An 18,864-nucleotide genomic window follows, 5' to 3' on the forward strand; every position below is an offset into this window, starting at 1 on the left:
TTCATTGTTCAGTCACACCCCGTTTTGTTTGGAGCTGAGGTAAAATACAAATTACTTTGCACTTTCTCGTTCTCAGATGGAGTGTTAACACGACTTGAAGAACTGCATCAGTTTACTTGATTTCTCACAGCGATGTCAACCTTCCAGTGCACCCACCTGCGCGTTTCCCACAGCTCACACCACGAATTGACCTTTCTCTGCCTTGTTTTTGTCTTCTGCTGCAGTCGATTGCTTGGAGCCATCGTGCTCCAACCACGGCGTCTGCGTCGGCGGCGAGTGCCTATGCAGCCCGGGCTGGGGCGGCGCCAGCTGCGAGCTCCCGCGGGCGCAGTGCCCCGAGCAGTGCAGCGGGCACGGCACCTTCCTGTCCGACACGGGGCTGTGCAGCTGCGACCCCAGCTGGATGGGGCCCGACTGCTCCCTCGGTAAGGAGGAGATCTTGCCCTCACTTTGCAATAGTCGTCCTGTTCTGTTAAAACAGTTACAGCTATGGCCAGTTTGAAATGCACATAATGTAGAAAAGTGTCTTTGGAACGTGTTTGGTCCTGTTTAGTTATGTTGGGAAGAAACACGTGTATATTTTAGGTACTATTTTTGGTGACATTCTTAATTTGGGACTGTCAGCAGCGAGGATGCAGGGTAGGGGTTTGTATTTCCTTCTAACACTGACCTTTGTTTGGACTGAAAAAGTTACTGAAGTGCTCCACATTTATTTCCCAACTGTAAAAGAAAACTTCCATAATTTATAAATCTGTTTATAACCTTTGAGCAATGGAAAACACTTCAATTAGTTATGATTTGAGAGGTTGCTTCACTGCGCAACAAAATGCTCCTCATTTATGAAAAACGTCGCAAACCAGAAAAATCTCTTTTTAAATAAAGGGTATTTTCCCCTTTTTGGTTGCACATGGAATATTTAAAAAGGGAATTTTAGAGCAAGAGACACTAAAAAACAGGCACAAAAGTGCAGGCTAAAAGATGTCATCCTCTCCAAAGCTACAGTTGTAAAACTTCATTATTCTAACAGAAGGAGCTAACGAAAAAAATCAGTTTTGACAAGACGGCAAATGTTCTATTTCTGGGGAAAAAAATACTGGGAATTTTGCATTTATGTCGTAAGCTGAACCTTGAGATGGAGCTGTAGGCCATAGGCAAGTCTCTCAAAGTAATATTTCGTTTTCACACTTATTCAGTTATTTCTTAAGATTATTGACTTAGAATACCCCACCACTGAAATTTATATCAAGATGAGGTTTTTCTGCTTCATGCATCAGCAGCCAGAAATATCCATGAATGAGAGTTTCACTGTCTGTTGCTGTGATGATGCACGAGGTGAGAGACCCCTCTGCCTTTCCACAACTTCAGCTGGCAGAGAGCAGTAGAGGAATTTTGGGAGTAAGACAGCAGACAACTGACTGTGTTAGTGACAGGATTCCAAAATCTCTCTCTTCAAAGCATCTTTTACCCATCCCTCCTAGAGTCTCAGTGACCCTGGATTGCACCATTCTCTGCTGAGTGAGTTGTAGGTGAGTTTCAGTCTCATCCTTAGCAAATTAGAGCCTGTATCAAAATCACCAGAGGTCCAGGTTTGTGAAGAACAGAGCTGCGTGCTCCCCTGCTGCGCTGCTGGCCACGTGGAGGATGCTACCTCTGAAACTTGCTTGAATGTGAATAGAGGATGCAGCTCTACAGCAGTTTGTCCAGCATACATTAACTGATTTTTAAAATTACTTTTTAATAAAATGTAGTTTGTTTTTAAGCAAAAGTTTAATGCTGGATATGATCTGAATATGAACAGGCCAGCTTTTGGCAGCATGCGGTTTTTGGCAGCAGCGTACCTGTTCTACTCCCTTTTCCCCTCGTGACTGAGTTGCTGCTCCCGGCCTGTTGCTGCTGGCCTCACCCAGCTCTAACCTCTCTTCTTTTCTCCTAGAAGTGTGCTCCGTAGACTGCGGCACTCACGGGGTGTGCATCGGCGGAGCGTGTCGCTGTGAAGAGGGATGGACAGGAGAGGCGTGCGACCAGCGCGTGTGCCATCCCCGCTGCACCGAGCACGGAACTTGTAAAGATGGGAAGTGTGAATGCAGAGAGGGCTGGAATGGGGAGCACTGCACCATTGGTAGGCAAACGACAGGCACCGAAACAGGCACATACTGCTTTCTTTTCATAAATTGTAGAAACATAGTTACTGTTGTGTATTGTAATAGGCTGTTCCCTTAAGGACCCCAGTGCTTTCAGATATTATCTCGGACTCAAAGTGTGTTGGGTGAAATGTAGATGCACTCTTGGAATCATGTAACATCAGTAACAAATTGATTTGTAGAGAAAAAAACCTAACAGAACAAAAAACCCCAAACAAATTCCATTAGTAAGTAAAGATGCAACAAATGGTCCATCACGGTATCACCTGAGCCAAGGTTTTCAAACTTAACTAAACAGTCCTTTGTGCGAGTGGCATCTTTTTTAGTTTCCTAGTCTGATGCATCAGCGCTCTCCTGCTGTTATACATCACATCTGAACACCTCACCACCATCACCACGCAGAGCAGGGGTCAAGTCGTGGAGGAATGAGTGTGCCTGGTGTGACAGAAATCGCTCCCGAGCTTTCTCCAGCCCTGTGCTGTGCCAGGGGAGCAGTGTTTGCATATAGACAGGCCCAGCATGGGGGTCCCGTCGGCGGGGCCGCACGCTGCTCTGCCCTTTCCGAGCAACGTGCTGCTCACTGCAGCATCAGCGTCACGCAGAGCGCGACTGCAGCTCCGCTGCGCTGCGTCAGCCTCGGGAGCTCAAAGAGGTTGCACTTACACAGAGCGAGATGTTCGAGCCTCTCAATTACCCTGCTTGAAAATTTATTCTGAAGAGGAATTAATTGTTCCTAAAGGAAGTTCTTTATTTTGCCTGTACAAGCAGTCAGGTTGTGTATTTGGATTAGTTTATAAAGTTACTGAAAACAAGGAGAAAAATGGTTATTTTCCCTGTGATTTAATAAAAAAATGTGAAATTCTGAGTGATCAGATCTGAGAAGTCAGAGACAAATTATCTGGAACAGGAGTGTCCGACTGCTGAGACAAGGTGAGATTCAGTACAAGTCTCCTTTTCTCCAAAGAATTTTTGGAGGGCTGTGAGGTATCCCTTAAAAGAAACCCAGTGAGTCCAAATCCAAGCTCATGTTGTTTTAATTCTCTTAAAGTGGTAAATTTAACGAAGAAAAGGAGTAGATCAATCGATATTTTCATGGCAATCGGGGACCCTAACGGGACAGTCCTATTACAAGTGAATTGTTATTTCTTTACTGAAAAGTATGGTGAGATTCTTGCATCCCTCGAGCTGTTTTTCATTCCCCTCTGGTTTCTCCCTGGATATACAAACATTTCTGATACGCACAATGGTTAGAAACTAAAAGTAAACTCTTATTGGAGAGAAGGAAAAAAAACACCAATGTATTTTTGGGGCATATCCTTTGATGTTGAGGTACTGCATGACCCCACCACTCTGCCAATGCGATTTCAGTCCAAGCCTTTGTGACCACCAGAGATGCAGAGTGGTTTTTCACAAGGGCTTTCTGACCTCCACCATATTAACGTATCTCGGCTAGATTAATCCAGGCATTTTGTTTTCATGTTAAGTGCTTCCCAGATGTTTACAAAATGCCTAGTATATATATAATATTTTTTTTGTGTTAAATTGTATAATAATTGCTTATTTTAAAAGTTGCTGCTTTGCTAAAAATTTTGTTTTCTTTATAAACTTTTAGTAATATGCCTATGTTTAGAGGTAATTAATGTATTTAAAGTCATCATTACTGTGCACACAAAAAGATGCCTTGTACTGATATCTGAAAAGAATTCTGAAAATGACAAGCTCACTGGTGAACCCTGAAGGCAGGTTTTCAGTCCAGTTTTCAGAGCTGTGAAATAATTATTTCCCCTATTAAATCAATTCTTCTTTTCAGAGGAAGGGTGATGCTGCTAGTGATTAAAATATGCATAAGCTCTGGTATTTATTAGAAATATTTCCTTGAAACTTAGCGTGGGTCTGCCTGTGGTAAACATGGGACTAGGGCAGAAGGCTCGATTTGCCCTTCTAGTTCCCGTCTGGTAGATGTGTGCAGTCGTGCGTGGCCTGTTGGATGCAGGCAGATACGTGTTCCTGTGCCACTCCTGCGCCGGTCGGGGTTTCCACAGGTTGGTATCATCAGCCGGGCTGCGAGGCCGTGCACAGGGCACGATGGCAGGGATGAAATTCAGTTCAAGGGACAGCTCGGCTGAAACAGGGCAAGAGGTGGAGGGTGAGGATGGGAGAATGAATTTCTGTCAGAATTTGTACCAAAAAATGCTAGAGGCCATCACTGGAAAATTTGTCCTTAGAGTGCATTGGTCCTTTGGAACAAGGAAGAGTTACTCAGGATGCTTTAAACGTTGGTGTGAAGAACTAAAGTGTACTTAAATTTTCCAGAAACTCATTTTAATTTAGAGGACTCCATTTATGGTTTTGCTTTCAACCGAAATGTTGGTGAGCATTTAATGTCAGAATTACTCACTGGGGAGTGTCCACCTAAAAAGATAATATTCAGGAATGAGTATTTGATGTATTCAAACCTTGATATTTTATTTTAAAAACTATTTTTATTGAACTGTTTTAATGCAAAGCTATTGGTTTAGGCCTGTTTGGAAGGCACCTGGCAAGCAGCACAGTCTGTTTGTCTAAGGCAGGGCCAAGCCAGACCAGAGTAAAGCAGTGTACGAGCAGAGGCTGAATCCCTCCCTTCTCTGTATGTGTACTGTTGAATACCCACATTGGGTCCTCAGGAGCAATGGATGGCCAGGCTCACCTCCCAGGGCATTGCAGAATTTATCCAGGTGGACTTCAAGCAGAAAAATGGGAATTTACTCTGAATTTGATTTATTGCTACACCTTAAACTTGAAGTCAGTAGATAAACTTGGTTTGATTTCAGTGACTTTAGGCCAAGCCTCCTCAGAACAAACTGTCAGCTCAGTGTGAACAAGCTGGTTGTGCAAAGCAGCCTTTACCCATGTGCAGCAATAGAATTAGGTATAAAAATCAGTGAATGCTAATTCCACGTTACACAGATTTTGGTAAATCTATACCCAAATAATACACAAACTAAGGGAGTGTGTCTGGTCGTGCTCGAATGCCGTGCAGAGCAGAGCAGAGCAGAGCTCAACACCAGTTCCTGCATTTCCCTTTGCTACTTCAGGTAAGAAGCAAAATTGCTTACTGAAGTGATGACAAAGAAAATGAATCTTTTCCCAGTGCAAAAATAGACCTGTCAGGATATGTTTATTAAGTGATTACTATTCATTGATTGCAATTATGGAGGAAGTTATAGCTAAATAATAGAGGGTAATCTAGATGAGGAAAAAAATACTGGAAAACTAATAACAAAGCAAAAGGCCAAGGCATAGCAATTGCTCTCTCTTCAACCAATTGCATGCTAGAATTTTCAGATGGAGGGTTTAGCTTTTCCTTGGATGCTGTGAGTGTTGTTAAAGCATGCTGTTATAAAACAGACCTGTTACAATAATATTTGGATGTTTAAATCTGTTGGTTTTAAACTGTTGTGGACGGTGTTCTCGTATAAACCAGCAGGATAGTATACTAAAGACAGTGTTATATATATGGAGATCTTAAGAAGCAGTCAAAAATACCATTTAAAAAGCATAATTTCACCTGTAATTCATATCACAGCAGCATGAAATATGACTGTTATTAAGTCATTGGTAAAAATCTCACTGAGAGATCAGGGAAACCAAGATTTTTTCCTAAATGTTTATGAGTAAAATTTAAAAGTCTGCAAAGGCAGTGCACCTTCTAAGCAAGCTCTCACCAGAAGACGAGATGAGGTTTTCTTTGTGGCAGCCTGTCGCATTCCCAAAGCCTGGCTCTTGTCCGCTCGTGTCCTACATTTGACGTAGGTTCAGCGCTCCTGCATCAGGCAGAAGGTGGAAAAGATTGCAGTAAAGGATAATCGATCAGACAGTTCCTTTTTAATTTTGTTTAATTTTCAATGCAAATAAGCTGTATTCCCTTTGCCAGCTCTGGAAGCTGACCCTCCACTCTCCAAGCATGGCAGGACCTCAGCAAGGCTGGTGCCTGGGTCCCTGCAGCCGCTGCTCCCCAGACCCTTACCTGGTGCTGGGGATCTGGGCTTCTCTGAAGCGCGCAAGTGAAGAGCAAGTGTTACACCCAGGGAAAGGCCTCGAGTCTTCTCCCTTCCAAGTACCAAGAGTCACCCAGCTGAACGCTAGACGGAGGTATTCCACCTCTGGTTTCACTAAAAACAGTGTTCACTGACGGTTTTTGCCCTAGTTTTGGGATGACTGTGTCCTTTCCACCTTTTAGACATTGTATTTTTTTGTAGACTGGAAGGAATACCACATATAAAGTGCAAAGATTTAGATTTTTACCTTATCATGAAGTCAGTAATCTATAGAAACATTGATAATACAGCATTGTGTTATCTTTGATACAGCAGGATATTTTTGTCCCATGATAATGCTTTTTGTGTCAAAGATTTTTTCTTCTACTACTGATTTTTCTTGTTGTAATTACAACAGTAATGATTCAAAGATGAGGCAATTTTCAGGAGAGATGAAAAGTGTGTGGGAGGAGACAGCGAAAAGCCATCGTATCTGACAAAGAGCAATTTAGAAGGAGCTAGATGTATTAGACTTCTCCAATGCACTTCTAACTTAAAATTAATCTGTAACAGTTTATAACCTATCAAGGCATAAAAGAATTCTCTAACAACGATGAGAGAAATTTGGATTGTGTGCTCTGTAGAGGGAGGAAGACATTTTTTCATTTTATTTGAAAAATGCATAGAATATTTGGATCATGACCACTTTTCATTTCTGATGATACATAAGGGTATTGGTAATGTATAGGATGACGTGACCAAAATAACAGTGGAGACATTGGCTGTTGCTGTAGCTGCAGATTCGGGTTCCTTGCCTGTACACCACAGTCATCGTGTTGTCTTCACTGCTGGAGCGGGTTTTGATGAGCACATCGGCGCTGCAGTCATTGGGTGCATGGGGTCAGGTTTGCTTTTGGAGTGCATCTGTTCACAGAACAAAGAGCAGCAGGTACCTCATGCGTTAATCTGGGAGATCCTGTCCTGGTCTGCACATAATTTACATTTTCATTTCCGTTGCGCAAGCATAGAGAAGCAGAAGTTCGTATGGTGTCATGTTAAGGTTTATAACCAAACCTGAGGAGATGCACAGGTCTGTTAGACCAGTGGTCATCCAGTCCACCGTCACCGTGCTTCACAAGACACAAGTTCCTGGTAAATAAGCAGTTAGAAATTTCTTCCTGGAAAGGTAATACGCTTTACCTTTTCCCATTGCATTTTCTAGGCACATTCCTGTCTCAGTAACTGAAATACACTTTGGTATTTTTCTGTATCAGGGATGAGTGAACCTTCTAAACAAGTTCTGTAGTGCTACGGAATCCAGAACTAGCATATGCATCCTCTTACTTTATCGTAGCTAACAAGATAGCTGATCATAGGTATTTAGAAGGAAATATTCTACGTAGAGATTTATATACAGTGAGAGTGGTTTGACTTTCAGGGAGTTTGGAAGCAGAGTTTACCCAGGGCAACTGGGGATCTTTGAGGCTAAAAGGCAAAGTTTATTCATGAGGAAGAACTTTCTTGTTTGCATTCTTTGCTGAGGGCTTCCTGTAAATGATTGAAATATGTCACAGTGCAGTGTCAGAACACTCAAGTGGCTCTTTTCTTTCTCTGAATATAGGATATTTGCAGAACATGACCTTCCTTCTTCCTTTTCTAGCCCCAGAAATTTAATGAGTGTGTTTTCAGCAAAGCTGCTTGCATTTTGTCTGGTACTTCAAAGATGCACCCAGCAGATACTGGTGAATAGTTTCCTAAACTAAATGCACATTTCTTTTTTCTCCTTTTAGAGGGCCTTCTACGTGAGTTATATTGGGGTTTTTTTTTGTCAATTCTTGAATCCTTAAAAGCCCACAAAAAGAGGAGGAGGGCAATCAGTCAGGCAGCTCATCTAACTTGTAAAAGGGCAGAGCTGGTTTTGCTGTTCATAGGAGCAGTCACAGTGCCAGGCAATCTTGTCTTCCTCCCCAGAAAGTGTTTACGGGGTTGTTTTGTACCCCGTGGTGTCGGTCACAGCTTCAGCAAGTGAGCGAATTGCATGGTGTTGCTGGGTACAAAACAACAGACACAGCAGTGCTCGTGGAGAGGTCAGTGATATGGGCTGGATGGAGACAAAGTAGTGCCACATCTTGAGAAATGTGTGTGTATATACATGTATCTATATAAGAAACATTTGTACTTACTAAGAAATACCAAAGGGAACAATATCTGCTTGTTAAAGATATCTTAATCACTTGCATTCTTGGTTACACATTCTCAAAGTACAGTTCCTGTATCTTCACCAGCGGTTTCACATACTCTTGCACGCGTGAAGATGCAAGTGAAGCCAAATGTGTTTTCCCTCACTGCTGCAAGCTCTATGGAACAGTGCAGGCATCCAGCTTTACCTGTTAAACTTCTTGTCTGTTTGGTGTCAATTCCTACATGTCATCACATTAACAGCAGGATGCATTAGGAGTCAGAGGCTTGTCTTCCTAAGACAGTTGATGCTTTTGAAATTATCTACTTAATATTTTCTTAATGTTGTATTTAAAATATTAGTGTCAAAAGGAAAAAGGAAGAAATGGTCTCTGTAGGATCTCTGAAGTGTCAGTTCAGGATTTTGCTGTGTGATCTATTTAGGGCTTTGGGGAAAAATGAAACTATTGAAAGCCTTCTCTTTAAACTGTCATTTATCTCTTGCACAGCAGCTACTCACTGAGGATGAAATACACTGATGATGAATACTGATACAGCCTTCTTTCACTAGAAGCCCTTACTAAGGCAATTTAAAAAAAGATCTTAAGGACTGAATATGGGCACTTGTTCAGGGTACCAGCTATGAGGCATCTTGAGCCATTCTCATGGAACAAAGTTTTTACGGAATTTATGTAATTTGGCTCTTCTATCATGTTTGTTCTTTCCATCCCTATTCTGACCTGCTTATGAAATGCTTATTAGTGTATTAACCTTGCTTCTGGAGATTATTCCTGTAGGTAGCCTCAGTCTATTTCATTTTAGCTATAGTTTTTCTGTACATATAAAAAGAAGCAAGGTAAGAAGCATCCAACAGAAATTATTGTATAATGTAGTAGATCTCGTTTGCCCAAAGCAAAGTTTGTAACTTCGTTTATGCAACTGAAATGTAAGAACTAATCACAGACCTGAGCGTTCTTGAGGGTGTTCAGATCTGAGGGTATGGTCCCTGCTCAGCTCTGTATGTGGAAAGAACAGATAGCTGCAGTAATACTGGGTCATTATTACCTGATCTGTAGCTGCCATGAAAATGTAACTAAGAGTTTAGATTTCTGCAGTTTCCAGGACTTTCTTCTGCAGTGTTTTCTCTATTTCATGTCTTCCTGTAGTACTGATTGACATGTAACCATGCATCTCATTCTGTCAGTTGTATTCAAAACATATTCACGTGGGATGGATGGAGACAAAGCAGTACTGATGTCTCGTTAATCTAGCAGCAGTTCACATCATTGTACTAACAGCTGAAGGAAAAGTGGGACATTTTTGGTTCCTGTATTTATCCTCATTCTCTCTTCATTCAGGAACAAGATTTGAGCAGAAAGGATTCATGGTCCAGCTTTTCAAATCTGACCCTTAGGACTTGGCTTAAATATTTCACTCTAAATGCATACCTCTCTTCATCAGTTAAACAGTTTTAATGGAAAAGTAGTAAATTCTGCTTTCACAAAGACTTTGGGGTGACGTGGATCATAACGTTATCCCTGCTGAAATTTTAGGCAGAGGAGTCATGTTTGTCTGCTCATCCATGTGAAACTTTTCTCCCTCTCCTTGCACTCAAAGACACTTTTCCTCCCATCTGCCCATTCTGTCCCCGTGGCTGATGTTAACATCTGGGGTTCGTTGCCTTTTTTGTGCTGTCTTACTGCTTCCTGGGGCCGTGCGGCGAGTCCCAGCTGTTCCTGTGTAAAACAGTTCCTGTGCTCTCTCCAGTACGGTGTGTGTCGTGGCACCCCAGTCCTTCCCAGCTCCTCTGTATGTTCTCCGTTGTACAACGCCTTTTAGAAGGCTCTGGGTTTCCTGCATTCTGTGAATAGGGAGCCTTAATTTTGACAGTTTTATTCCTTTTTCCTAATCCCATTGTGGTTTTAGTTTCTGTTCACAGTTGAATATCCCAGCGTGGAGCATGTTGATCAACTCGGCGCCAGTGGCCTGTGGCCTGCTTTTAAAACCGCTGTAAAATAAGATACATACAAAATAGCTGCAGGGAAAGGTTTATGTATTTCTTCTTAAATGTTCTGTAGTGATCGGGCTTAACTGAGCTACACAAGCTGATAGTCTTTCTTATAATTAAAAAGTATAGACAGTGTTAACATGTTGGTGTATTTTTACAGAAATGCATATAAAGGAAAGATGAATCTCTTCCGTACTCATTCCAGTTAAATACAAAATTGCGGATAGGTAGAAGTTGCAAGACTAAAGTTACTCAAAGTGTGACAAATGAGTAAGATTCATAATGCATCTACACCACATACGTTTTATTTGCCTTCAAACAGTCGGTTTTTCAGAGCATTCAACAACTGAGCTGAAGAACCACAGTGCATCAAGATGCAGTCCTTGTTCTGATGCGAAATGGCAGTGATAATAGTTTGTTATCTCAGAAATAAATATAACGGTGTAATAATGATTAAAGCCCATTTATTTTAATTAAAAACTAAATCAGTTTGTAGTGAAAGATATTACTAGGTTGTGATTTTAGGCTACCAAAAGGATGATTATCCAAAAGAATAAATTAACAACAACAAAAGAGATCAGTTTAGGAATGACATGTTTACCTAAACACAGTGATTTCTTGATCTTAAAAGCCGTACTGCTACAAATACTGTGTTTTTTCCAGTTGTTAGCAATCAAAGGGGATTGCTGAACTTCCTGTGGAATGAGTTTCTCCAGAACAGCACTGAAGTTGGTTATTTCTGTAAGTTCAGCATGCACAAACAAACCCAAAATGTCCCAGAAGATGCTGGTTCTCCTAAATCCAGGTACACAGTAGTGCAGATGAGAGCAGTGACTTTCTGCTTTAACCACTGGGAATACCAGAGAGCAGAACTCGGTCCCTACTGTCACACGGTGCCATCAGCTTTCAAGCACAATTTAAATATAAACTGGTCTGACTTTGCTTTTCATTTAATAAAGAAGGCAAAATGTGTATGGGCTGGGTTACAGATCACTACTCTCTGAAATTAAAAAGAGAAATTAGCATTATACATACAGTTTTACAATGCAAAACAGAATTAAGCAGTTACAGAGAAGGAAGTTGGGTCTCTCTCTCTCTCTCTCCTCCCTATTTTATTTTTAAATTGCCAAGTCACTTGCATTTGAACAAGAGAAGTATTGCTGAAAGCAGGAAGCTGTGAATCGTTATTTACTGCTGAAAAGTGAAAGCACAATATGAATTTATTAAAATATTAAAAGATTCTTATTAATTCTACTCCTTACATTATTTATTTTCAGACTAATTGGATATCTGTACAGGAAAAATAATGGAAATGTGCCTTTTCTTGTGACAAAAAAATTAAAAAGGTGTTGTTGACTTCAGACAGAAAATCACTGCATAGGAGTTTGGTGGGAATTGGCAATGGAGGTTGATGTTGCTTACCACGCAGCATTGCTAATAGTTGAATGTAGGGGGGGGAGAGAAGTGTAATGAGGTAGGGTTTTATATCCAATGCATCTTTTTGTTGGCTTTTTGGAAACTAGGGGTAAAATTGCTTTTTGTTACTGCCTCCCTTGGATCGTTATCAATTGATTCTTTATCATGAAGCCATCCATATCTATCTTCATTGTGTCCTGTGAGTGTTTGAACCATTTTTTTTCCAGAGTAAGTCAGAAATATTGATTTAGACTGGAGAAAGCCTCCCATGTTTAGAGGTGGGTTATCAGAGCCAAGGTCACTTTGGTGGTGAAGCTGAGAGGGCAGAAGTCGCTGGAAGGAGACACTGGTGAAGGCTGCACTGCAGGAAGCACCCGGCTCGTGCAAGCCGTGTATCAACTTTGTGGATACTCCCAAGTGTCTCCTGAAATCGTTGATATTTTCATACCACGTGAAATTTTGTTAAAATTAAGGCAGTGCTTATTAAAACCCAAAGGTTTCTCCACTCTTAATCTTTCGATCTTCCATTTACAGAGAATTCAGTGAGTGGAGTCTGTCTTCTTTCACCAGTATTTGTATGTCTAGTTACCATGAAATTCCTAAAATCCTTATTATCTAATTGGGAAGCGTTACTGCATGGAAAGTTTTAAATATGAGATGCTTGGTAAAGGGAAATATTTATTCAGCAAAATTGAGGTAATTTAACATATTTGCCTTCCATTTTAAACTGCATCTGTTTAGTCAACCTTTATAGTTAGTTTCCCCTGCTATACTAAGGGTTTAAGTGCATTTCTGGGATAAAGCACTGTGTTTTTTAAAATTTATAGCAAGATGCATATAACACATCTGATTTCTTAAGGTGAACATTCCTATCAATATTAAATGGGAGTTTGCTTAAAAGTTATTTGTAGAATATGCCCCTAGGTGTTAATTATTTATTTTATTTTGTGGCTGTTGCTGCTTGAGATAACATGTTATAAAATGAGAGGAGAGGTGCCATTCAGATGTAAACAAATGACAGTGAAGTGGAAAAAAAGGTATCTGTTCTTTTCAGTGTTGCTTCCATTCTTTTTTGTCCTAAGACTGAAAATTAGAGATTTATTAAAGGCAGTGTTTCACAGGGCTATTGCTACTGGTCCCGTACTTGAATTAGGGAACTTCGTTCCCGCTTAGGGAATAATTAAAATTAGTAATTTGTTCCATTCAGAATGAGAAGTAGGTTTGCATGCTTGAAAATGCACTTCAGTGTCCTCCATTGACCAGTTGGTACCTTGAGACAGTCGGTGTTGTTACACTGCAGGATGGTTTTCCAGTGAGCGATCACCTTTTCACCTGCAGGGGTCAGTGACGAAGGTGGATCACTCCGTGTATTGATGGTGAGCAGGTGAGGTGGAGCGGTCTCAGCTTCCCTGGCTGCATCCACTGCAGGGATCTTGGGTTTCTCCTCCTCAGAGCAGTGCTCCCAAAGTGGTCCCAGTCCCCAGCAGAACCAGTAACATCCACCATCCGTGCAGGGCTCAAAGTGCCCCTCAAATACAGGTGCAAGGCGGCCAAGGTAAAGCCTGGTTGGTGCTGCTGATGGCTTCAGCGGAGACACAGAAAATAAGTGCACTGTCAATGAGGAGAGAGACTGAAGTGTTTTTGTGGAGAGTTAAAGTCAGTGCGAGTGAGGCCAGGGCAGGGGCAGAGCTGTCCCTGCCAGACAGGAAATGTTCTCTTATAAAGCAAGCAGAGCTTAAAGGGTCTTTTCAGATTTCTTCTAAGTGCAGATTAAATACTCCGGGCTTTCTTGGGGGTGAAATGGTGAAGGTGATCTCCCTGGTAGATCAAAATCAGTTTCCCAGATTTATTTAGTATTTAAATCTCAAGGCAGCTGGCTGTGTTTGAAGGATTAGGAGTCTTTTTCCTTCACCACTTTGGCAGATAAAGCAGGAACAAAGAGAGAGCTATCTTACGCTTTGTGCATTCAAGATTAATACAATTTGTTTGTTGGTGAGAACAACACTTTTATTTCTGTAGTTTTTATTAGTTATTTGTGCAGTTGGTTGGTAGATATAAAAATTGGAAAATTCCATGATATTCATGAGGCTTATGTGTTCTGAAAAAAAAGCAGAATGGATCACTAGCATTTTAGAATTAAAGACATGTTTAGAAAATATATTTACTGTAGTGAAATATTCATCTTCTGTCCTACATCTGCCAAACAGCTCAGCATACACAAATACATAACAGAATGCATTGTTTATGTATTATAATTTGTTTTATGTATGCTGCCTATGTGGCTCCTGCATCGTGGGCATTATTTCATCCTTTACATTTGTATATATTTATACTCCATAAATTCTAGCTCTAAGAAACACATGAGATCTATTTATTTTCATATTCAAATACCTGGGGTTTTTTGTCACTTCTTAATCATATTTTACTGTCAGGAAGATTTAGGATTCCTGCAAGTCAGAAGGGATACGAGGAGCATTTAATGTATGTTATCAAGGCTTCTTTCATTCCAGACTATCCCACAACACTTCTTTAAAATGTGGTTTTTTCCTTCAGTTTCTTTTGATTTTCCTTTGGGACAGCTGAAATGTTTGGGCTCTGTATCTGAAACCATACAGTGTGCAGCCATTTCTTGGAATTTATGTAATTAATACTTTAATAAGATCAGCTGCCAAGTATAACACATCTGTCCATAGAGCACTGTTTATTCTGAAGGGATTGCAAAGCGCTGTACCAAATTAAGGGATATTTGCTCACAGAGCACACTAATCTGTTACACAGTGATGGAGGAAAACGCATACTTATGTTAAGGCTCGTGTTTATTCTTCTGATAGTGATAACCTGCACACTTACACGGGATCTGCATCCCTGAAAGTTAATTGCTAAGTTATAAATTCTGTGCAGACATCAATATCTGATGAATAGAAAGTAATTATTTTGTAATAATGCCTGAGAAAATGGGGATTCCCTGCCCTGAGAATGTTGAATGACAAAGCGCTAAACCTGAAGGATTCACAGACAAATCAGGTTACAGGATGTCAGGAGGGCACCTGAGCCTCTTCCTCACAGCAGGGTTTTTGGGAGGTCAGACGTGAGTCAGGCTCATGGTTTTTAGAGCAGACTCCTGTACCCCTCTGTGTTGTGCAGTGAGGGCTGCTCCTCTCCACTCAGTGCCATAGCTGAGCATCTTCTATGGCGGATCGAGCAACGTGAGTATTTAATATTGCTGTTCTCACTGCAGTGCCCTGCAATGCTGAGCAGCATTTGCGTCTCGAGAAGAACTGGCCAGGTTACATTTAGTGAGCAGAGTGCCCGGGTGCCAGTAAGGCCCATGGTGTCCTGGTCTGTATCAGCAGTGGTGTGGCCAGCAGGACAGGACAGCGATCCTTGTCCTTCAGTGTATCAAAAAGTGTAACAGTACTTTACTAAAACATGTATTCAAAAAAGTTCAAGTGCGTATTTTTTAAAGCAATGGCTGCCATGTGTTTCAAGTAATAAAAAGGTAAACTGCATTGTGTGCAGGGAGGTTGATTAGCAATTACTGTGTGAATCCTAATTTTTCTGAATGTATGACTGAAGCTCCCTGCCATAACACTGTGATTAATGTAGGGATTTTAGTTATTACATTTTAATTAGGTTATATATTCTTTTAATTATGAGGTCAGTGTTTTGCTTGTTAGTCTTCAATTGACTGAATTTACACATCCTATCTGATAGGTCACTTTATCATTACACTACCAATAAACTATTTACGTAGACGTTATTTTAGAGATAAATCCAGTTTGAGAAGCTTCTTTCTCAGAAATGATACTGCATATTACAAAGGATGATGCCAGCCCCTGTATCCCATATGAGAAGCATTAATACAATAAAAGATTATGGTTGTGGTACTGGTTTTATGAACACAATTTCACCCAGAATTATATTCCAAATGGATTTTGTTACAGTAAGATTAATTTCAAAGAACCAGCTGTCTCAAATACAAATTTTACTGCATCTTTTATATACCTTTTTATTTGGTATATGAATACGGGTTGAATATGAGTCTTGTTTGAAAAGAATACACTGTGTAACTTGAATGTGCTACCAGGGTCAGATTGTAGCTTTAGCTCAGAGTCTCAGCAGATGATCCGCTCCCCTCCAGAAGGAGCCATGTGTCTGCACAGCTCTTGGGCTGCAGCAGGGCTGTTACCTATGTCCGTGCATTTCGTTCTACTACTTTGCTTATGCTGCTCCTTTCATTGTCATGTGCAGTTGCTGTACGTGCATTGGGATGGGTAAACTGAGGAAATGTAAGGGAAGGGCTTGTGAGTGCTGAGAAACAACGCAGGTGCAGTGGGAACAAGCATCCCTGTGCACTGAAAGGCATTTACTGAGTCTCTGCTTACCGAATTGCAGAGTTTTGGAGTTGTCTTCAAGCCCTTGTTGTCATCCATGAGTATTCTCATGCTCCTTGCCACAGTAGGTGTGGTGACTTGGTGATTAACTGGCCGAGAAAGGGGCTTTTTAAACTACGAGCAAGTTAGGAATGGATCAGCCTGTTTGAACACAGAGGAGCAAAGAACAGTGTGAAATCCATTAATGGATTTGTTCTGTTGCTTCAATTTAGTGGGGTAGTTGGGGAAAAAAAAGGAGAGGAAATAAAGTCAGGCATTAAACACTGGCCTTGGTATCCCATATCTGCAAGATTATAGAGATTGTTCTGTTCAGTGAGAATGCTAAAAAGTGTTTTGGGATCTCGTATGTACAGATCACAAGTTTACATCATTCCCTGTGAGAGTCAGAGGTAATATTCTTAATTTTCTCTTTTTTCCTTTATTTTCTCCTTTTCCTTTACCACTGCCTTCCAGCATTCACTTTATGTGAATTGCCTGTCTGTGGTATGGAGAGGAATGAATTTTAGTATTTTGATTTTGAAACCTTCTCTTACTCCGATGGTCCCTCACAATACCAGTCACAGGTTCCTGATGCTACATGCAAAACATACTGAAATGTCTCTTGCTGTTCTAAATGTAAGTGCATACATACCTGTTTTAAAGCTCTTGGTTACCAGTCCCACATGCTGGGACTGCCGGCGACAGGAGGCTGAGCTGGGCTTTCACCTCCAGCAGCAGCAGCCACAGCGCAGACGTTACTAGAGAAGTGCGAGACACTTGAACTGCTGTTGCCTGTACTCTGCTGCTCTGTGAATAAATAGGTTGTCAATCTAGCACTTTAAACAAGCACTTTCTTCTTCTTTAACCTAGCTTTTTGACATTTTCCATTAAGCATACTGTAATAGAGAAGATGAGTAGAATTTCTCCACACACCAGGAATAGCAACCTGTCTGCTTAGCGTGAAGGGCCCTTTTCTGTGCTGGGACTGAGAGCTCTGTACCGTGGCAGATTACTTCTTGAGTGTGGATGTTGATAGCTCTTCCTCTGTGAGTGAGTTCCCATCAGCCTGGAGGTGACACAGGGCTTGGTGTGAGCCAGGGCTGCAGAAGGACAGCGATGTACTGAAGCACAGTGTCAGGACAGGCTGCAGCGAGGTCCGTGTGTCTGGCCATGAGCACCGAGCACTGCTGAGGCTCATGGGGGCAGTCAGGCACTTTGTGACCTTGTCCACTGCCAACACCCCTGGAAGTGCATCAAGGTGATGTGCAAAGGCCATGTGTGCAGAGGACGCTCGTCAGTGCTCGTCACTGTGCACATGCAGATGCAGGAAGATTTAAACAGAGATAGTGCACTGCCTAAATAATTTTTTTTTTTAAGAAAACTTGTTATTAATCGGTCATAATGGAGCCCTGCTGCCTAGTTGGTTACCATTCTGTGATTCTAACAGGCTGTTAGAATGAATTTTCGTCTAACAGACTGTAATGGTATGTAAATATTTGCTTGAATTGTGCTTATATGCACACACGCATATACAGAAACATATATAACCATACAATATATCTAAATAGTTGTCCATTACTTAAGCTGTTTTGAAAGTTAATACAGCATTAATTTTATAGATCTTTTAAGGAAACCATTATTGTCAAAGTACTTGGACCTACTGTAGTCTACTGCTGGTTTTTCCCTTCCTTCTGATATTCATGTTACTGAAAGATGAAGTCTGTCTATGGAAGGCCACAGTTAAATGAGCTCTGTAGAGGTAGCGTAGTGTTTCCTAGCAACATCACGTCTATGCCAGTGATGCTTGCTTCTCTCTTTAAGCTAAAAAGCAAAGTCATGTCCATTAATCCCCAGCTGCACATAAAACTTTTCCGAGATTGTGCTAGCTCCCCACTGCTCATGTTTTCATCTTACTCATATGCTGCAAAGCAAACTGCTTTGGTGATTTAATTCTCTTCAGTGCCTCAGTATAAAGCCAACCAGGTTCACAAATTACTATTTACTTTTCATTTAAAACAAATAATTTGTCCTACAGTATGATTCCTTCTCTTAAACATTATCATTTTAGTATTCGAACAGTTTGACAAATGAAAGAGATAAATGCCTTGAAAATACATTACTTGTGCTGCAAAGTAAGTGCAGTTTTTTATAGCTAAGATATGTAACACCACAATAAGCTTACATTTACGTGAAAGGGGCCCTGTATTTCTTTAATATACAACAGCATTGAAATAAAACTTCTAGGGCTTGTTTCTGTCCGCTGTGTAAAATGAACAGAATAGTTTGGCCCCATTCAGGGGGGGTCTGCTGTGTTGGAGATCGGGCTGCTGTAGCAGTGCTGGAAATGGCGCAGGTGCGGGTTCCTGAGCAGGACAGCGCGCAGGAGCTGGGGTAGCTGTATCTGTACATCATCTTTTCTGTGGGACAGCAGAGGTCTCAGTCCAGCACCTTCCACAGGCCCAGCACTCACCTTTTAAAAAATCTAGAGGAAAATTTTAGAATTACATTTAAAATTAATGTGGCTGTGGACTACTTAGTCCTATTGAAATTGAATTAATCACTACAAATGTATCCGGTAACAGTCCAAGGAGGGATAGTCAAAGTGAGTGCTGTGTTTTGTTCCTAATTCAGCTCTTGCTATACAGTAAGTCTTGACATATCTGTGGTCAGTTCAAAACACACATCTTTTGAGGGATATCTCTTCTTTCAGAAAGCAAGAAATGTTACAT

The 18,864-nt window shown here is 41.1% G+C and overlaps 1 protein-coding gene across 1 annotated transcript in view; it reads left to right on the forward strand.

The window, feature by feature from the left end:
* TENM2 (teneurin transmembrane protein 2) overlaps positions 1–18,864 on the forward strand; it is a 97,386-nt gene that overhangs the window by 29,919 nt on the left and 48,603 nt on the right. The window contains exons 5-6 of the mRNA XM_010184332.1: positions 225–425; positions 1,934–2,146. Of these exons, the coding sequence (XP_010182634.1) occupies positions 225–425; positions 1,934–2,146 (414 nt within the window). The remainder of the gene's footprint in view (positions 1–224; positions 426–1,933; positions 2,147–18,864) is intronic.

This window comes from Mesitornis unicolor, unplaced genomic scaffold (assembly GCF_000695765.1).
Source record: "Mesitornis unicolor isolate BGI_N332 unplaced genomic scaffold, ASM69576v1 scaffold28225, whole genome shotgun sequence".
Classification (NCBI taxonomy): domain Eukaryota; kingdom Metazoa; phylum Chordata; class Aves; order Mesitornithiformes; family Mesitornithidae; genus Mesitornis; species Mesitornis unicolor.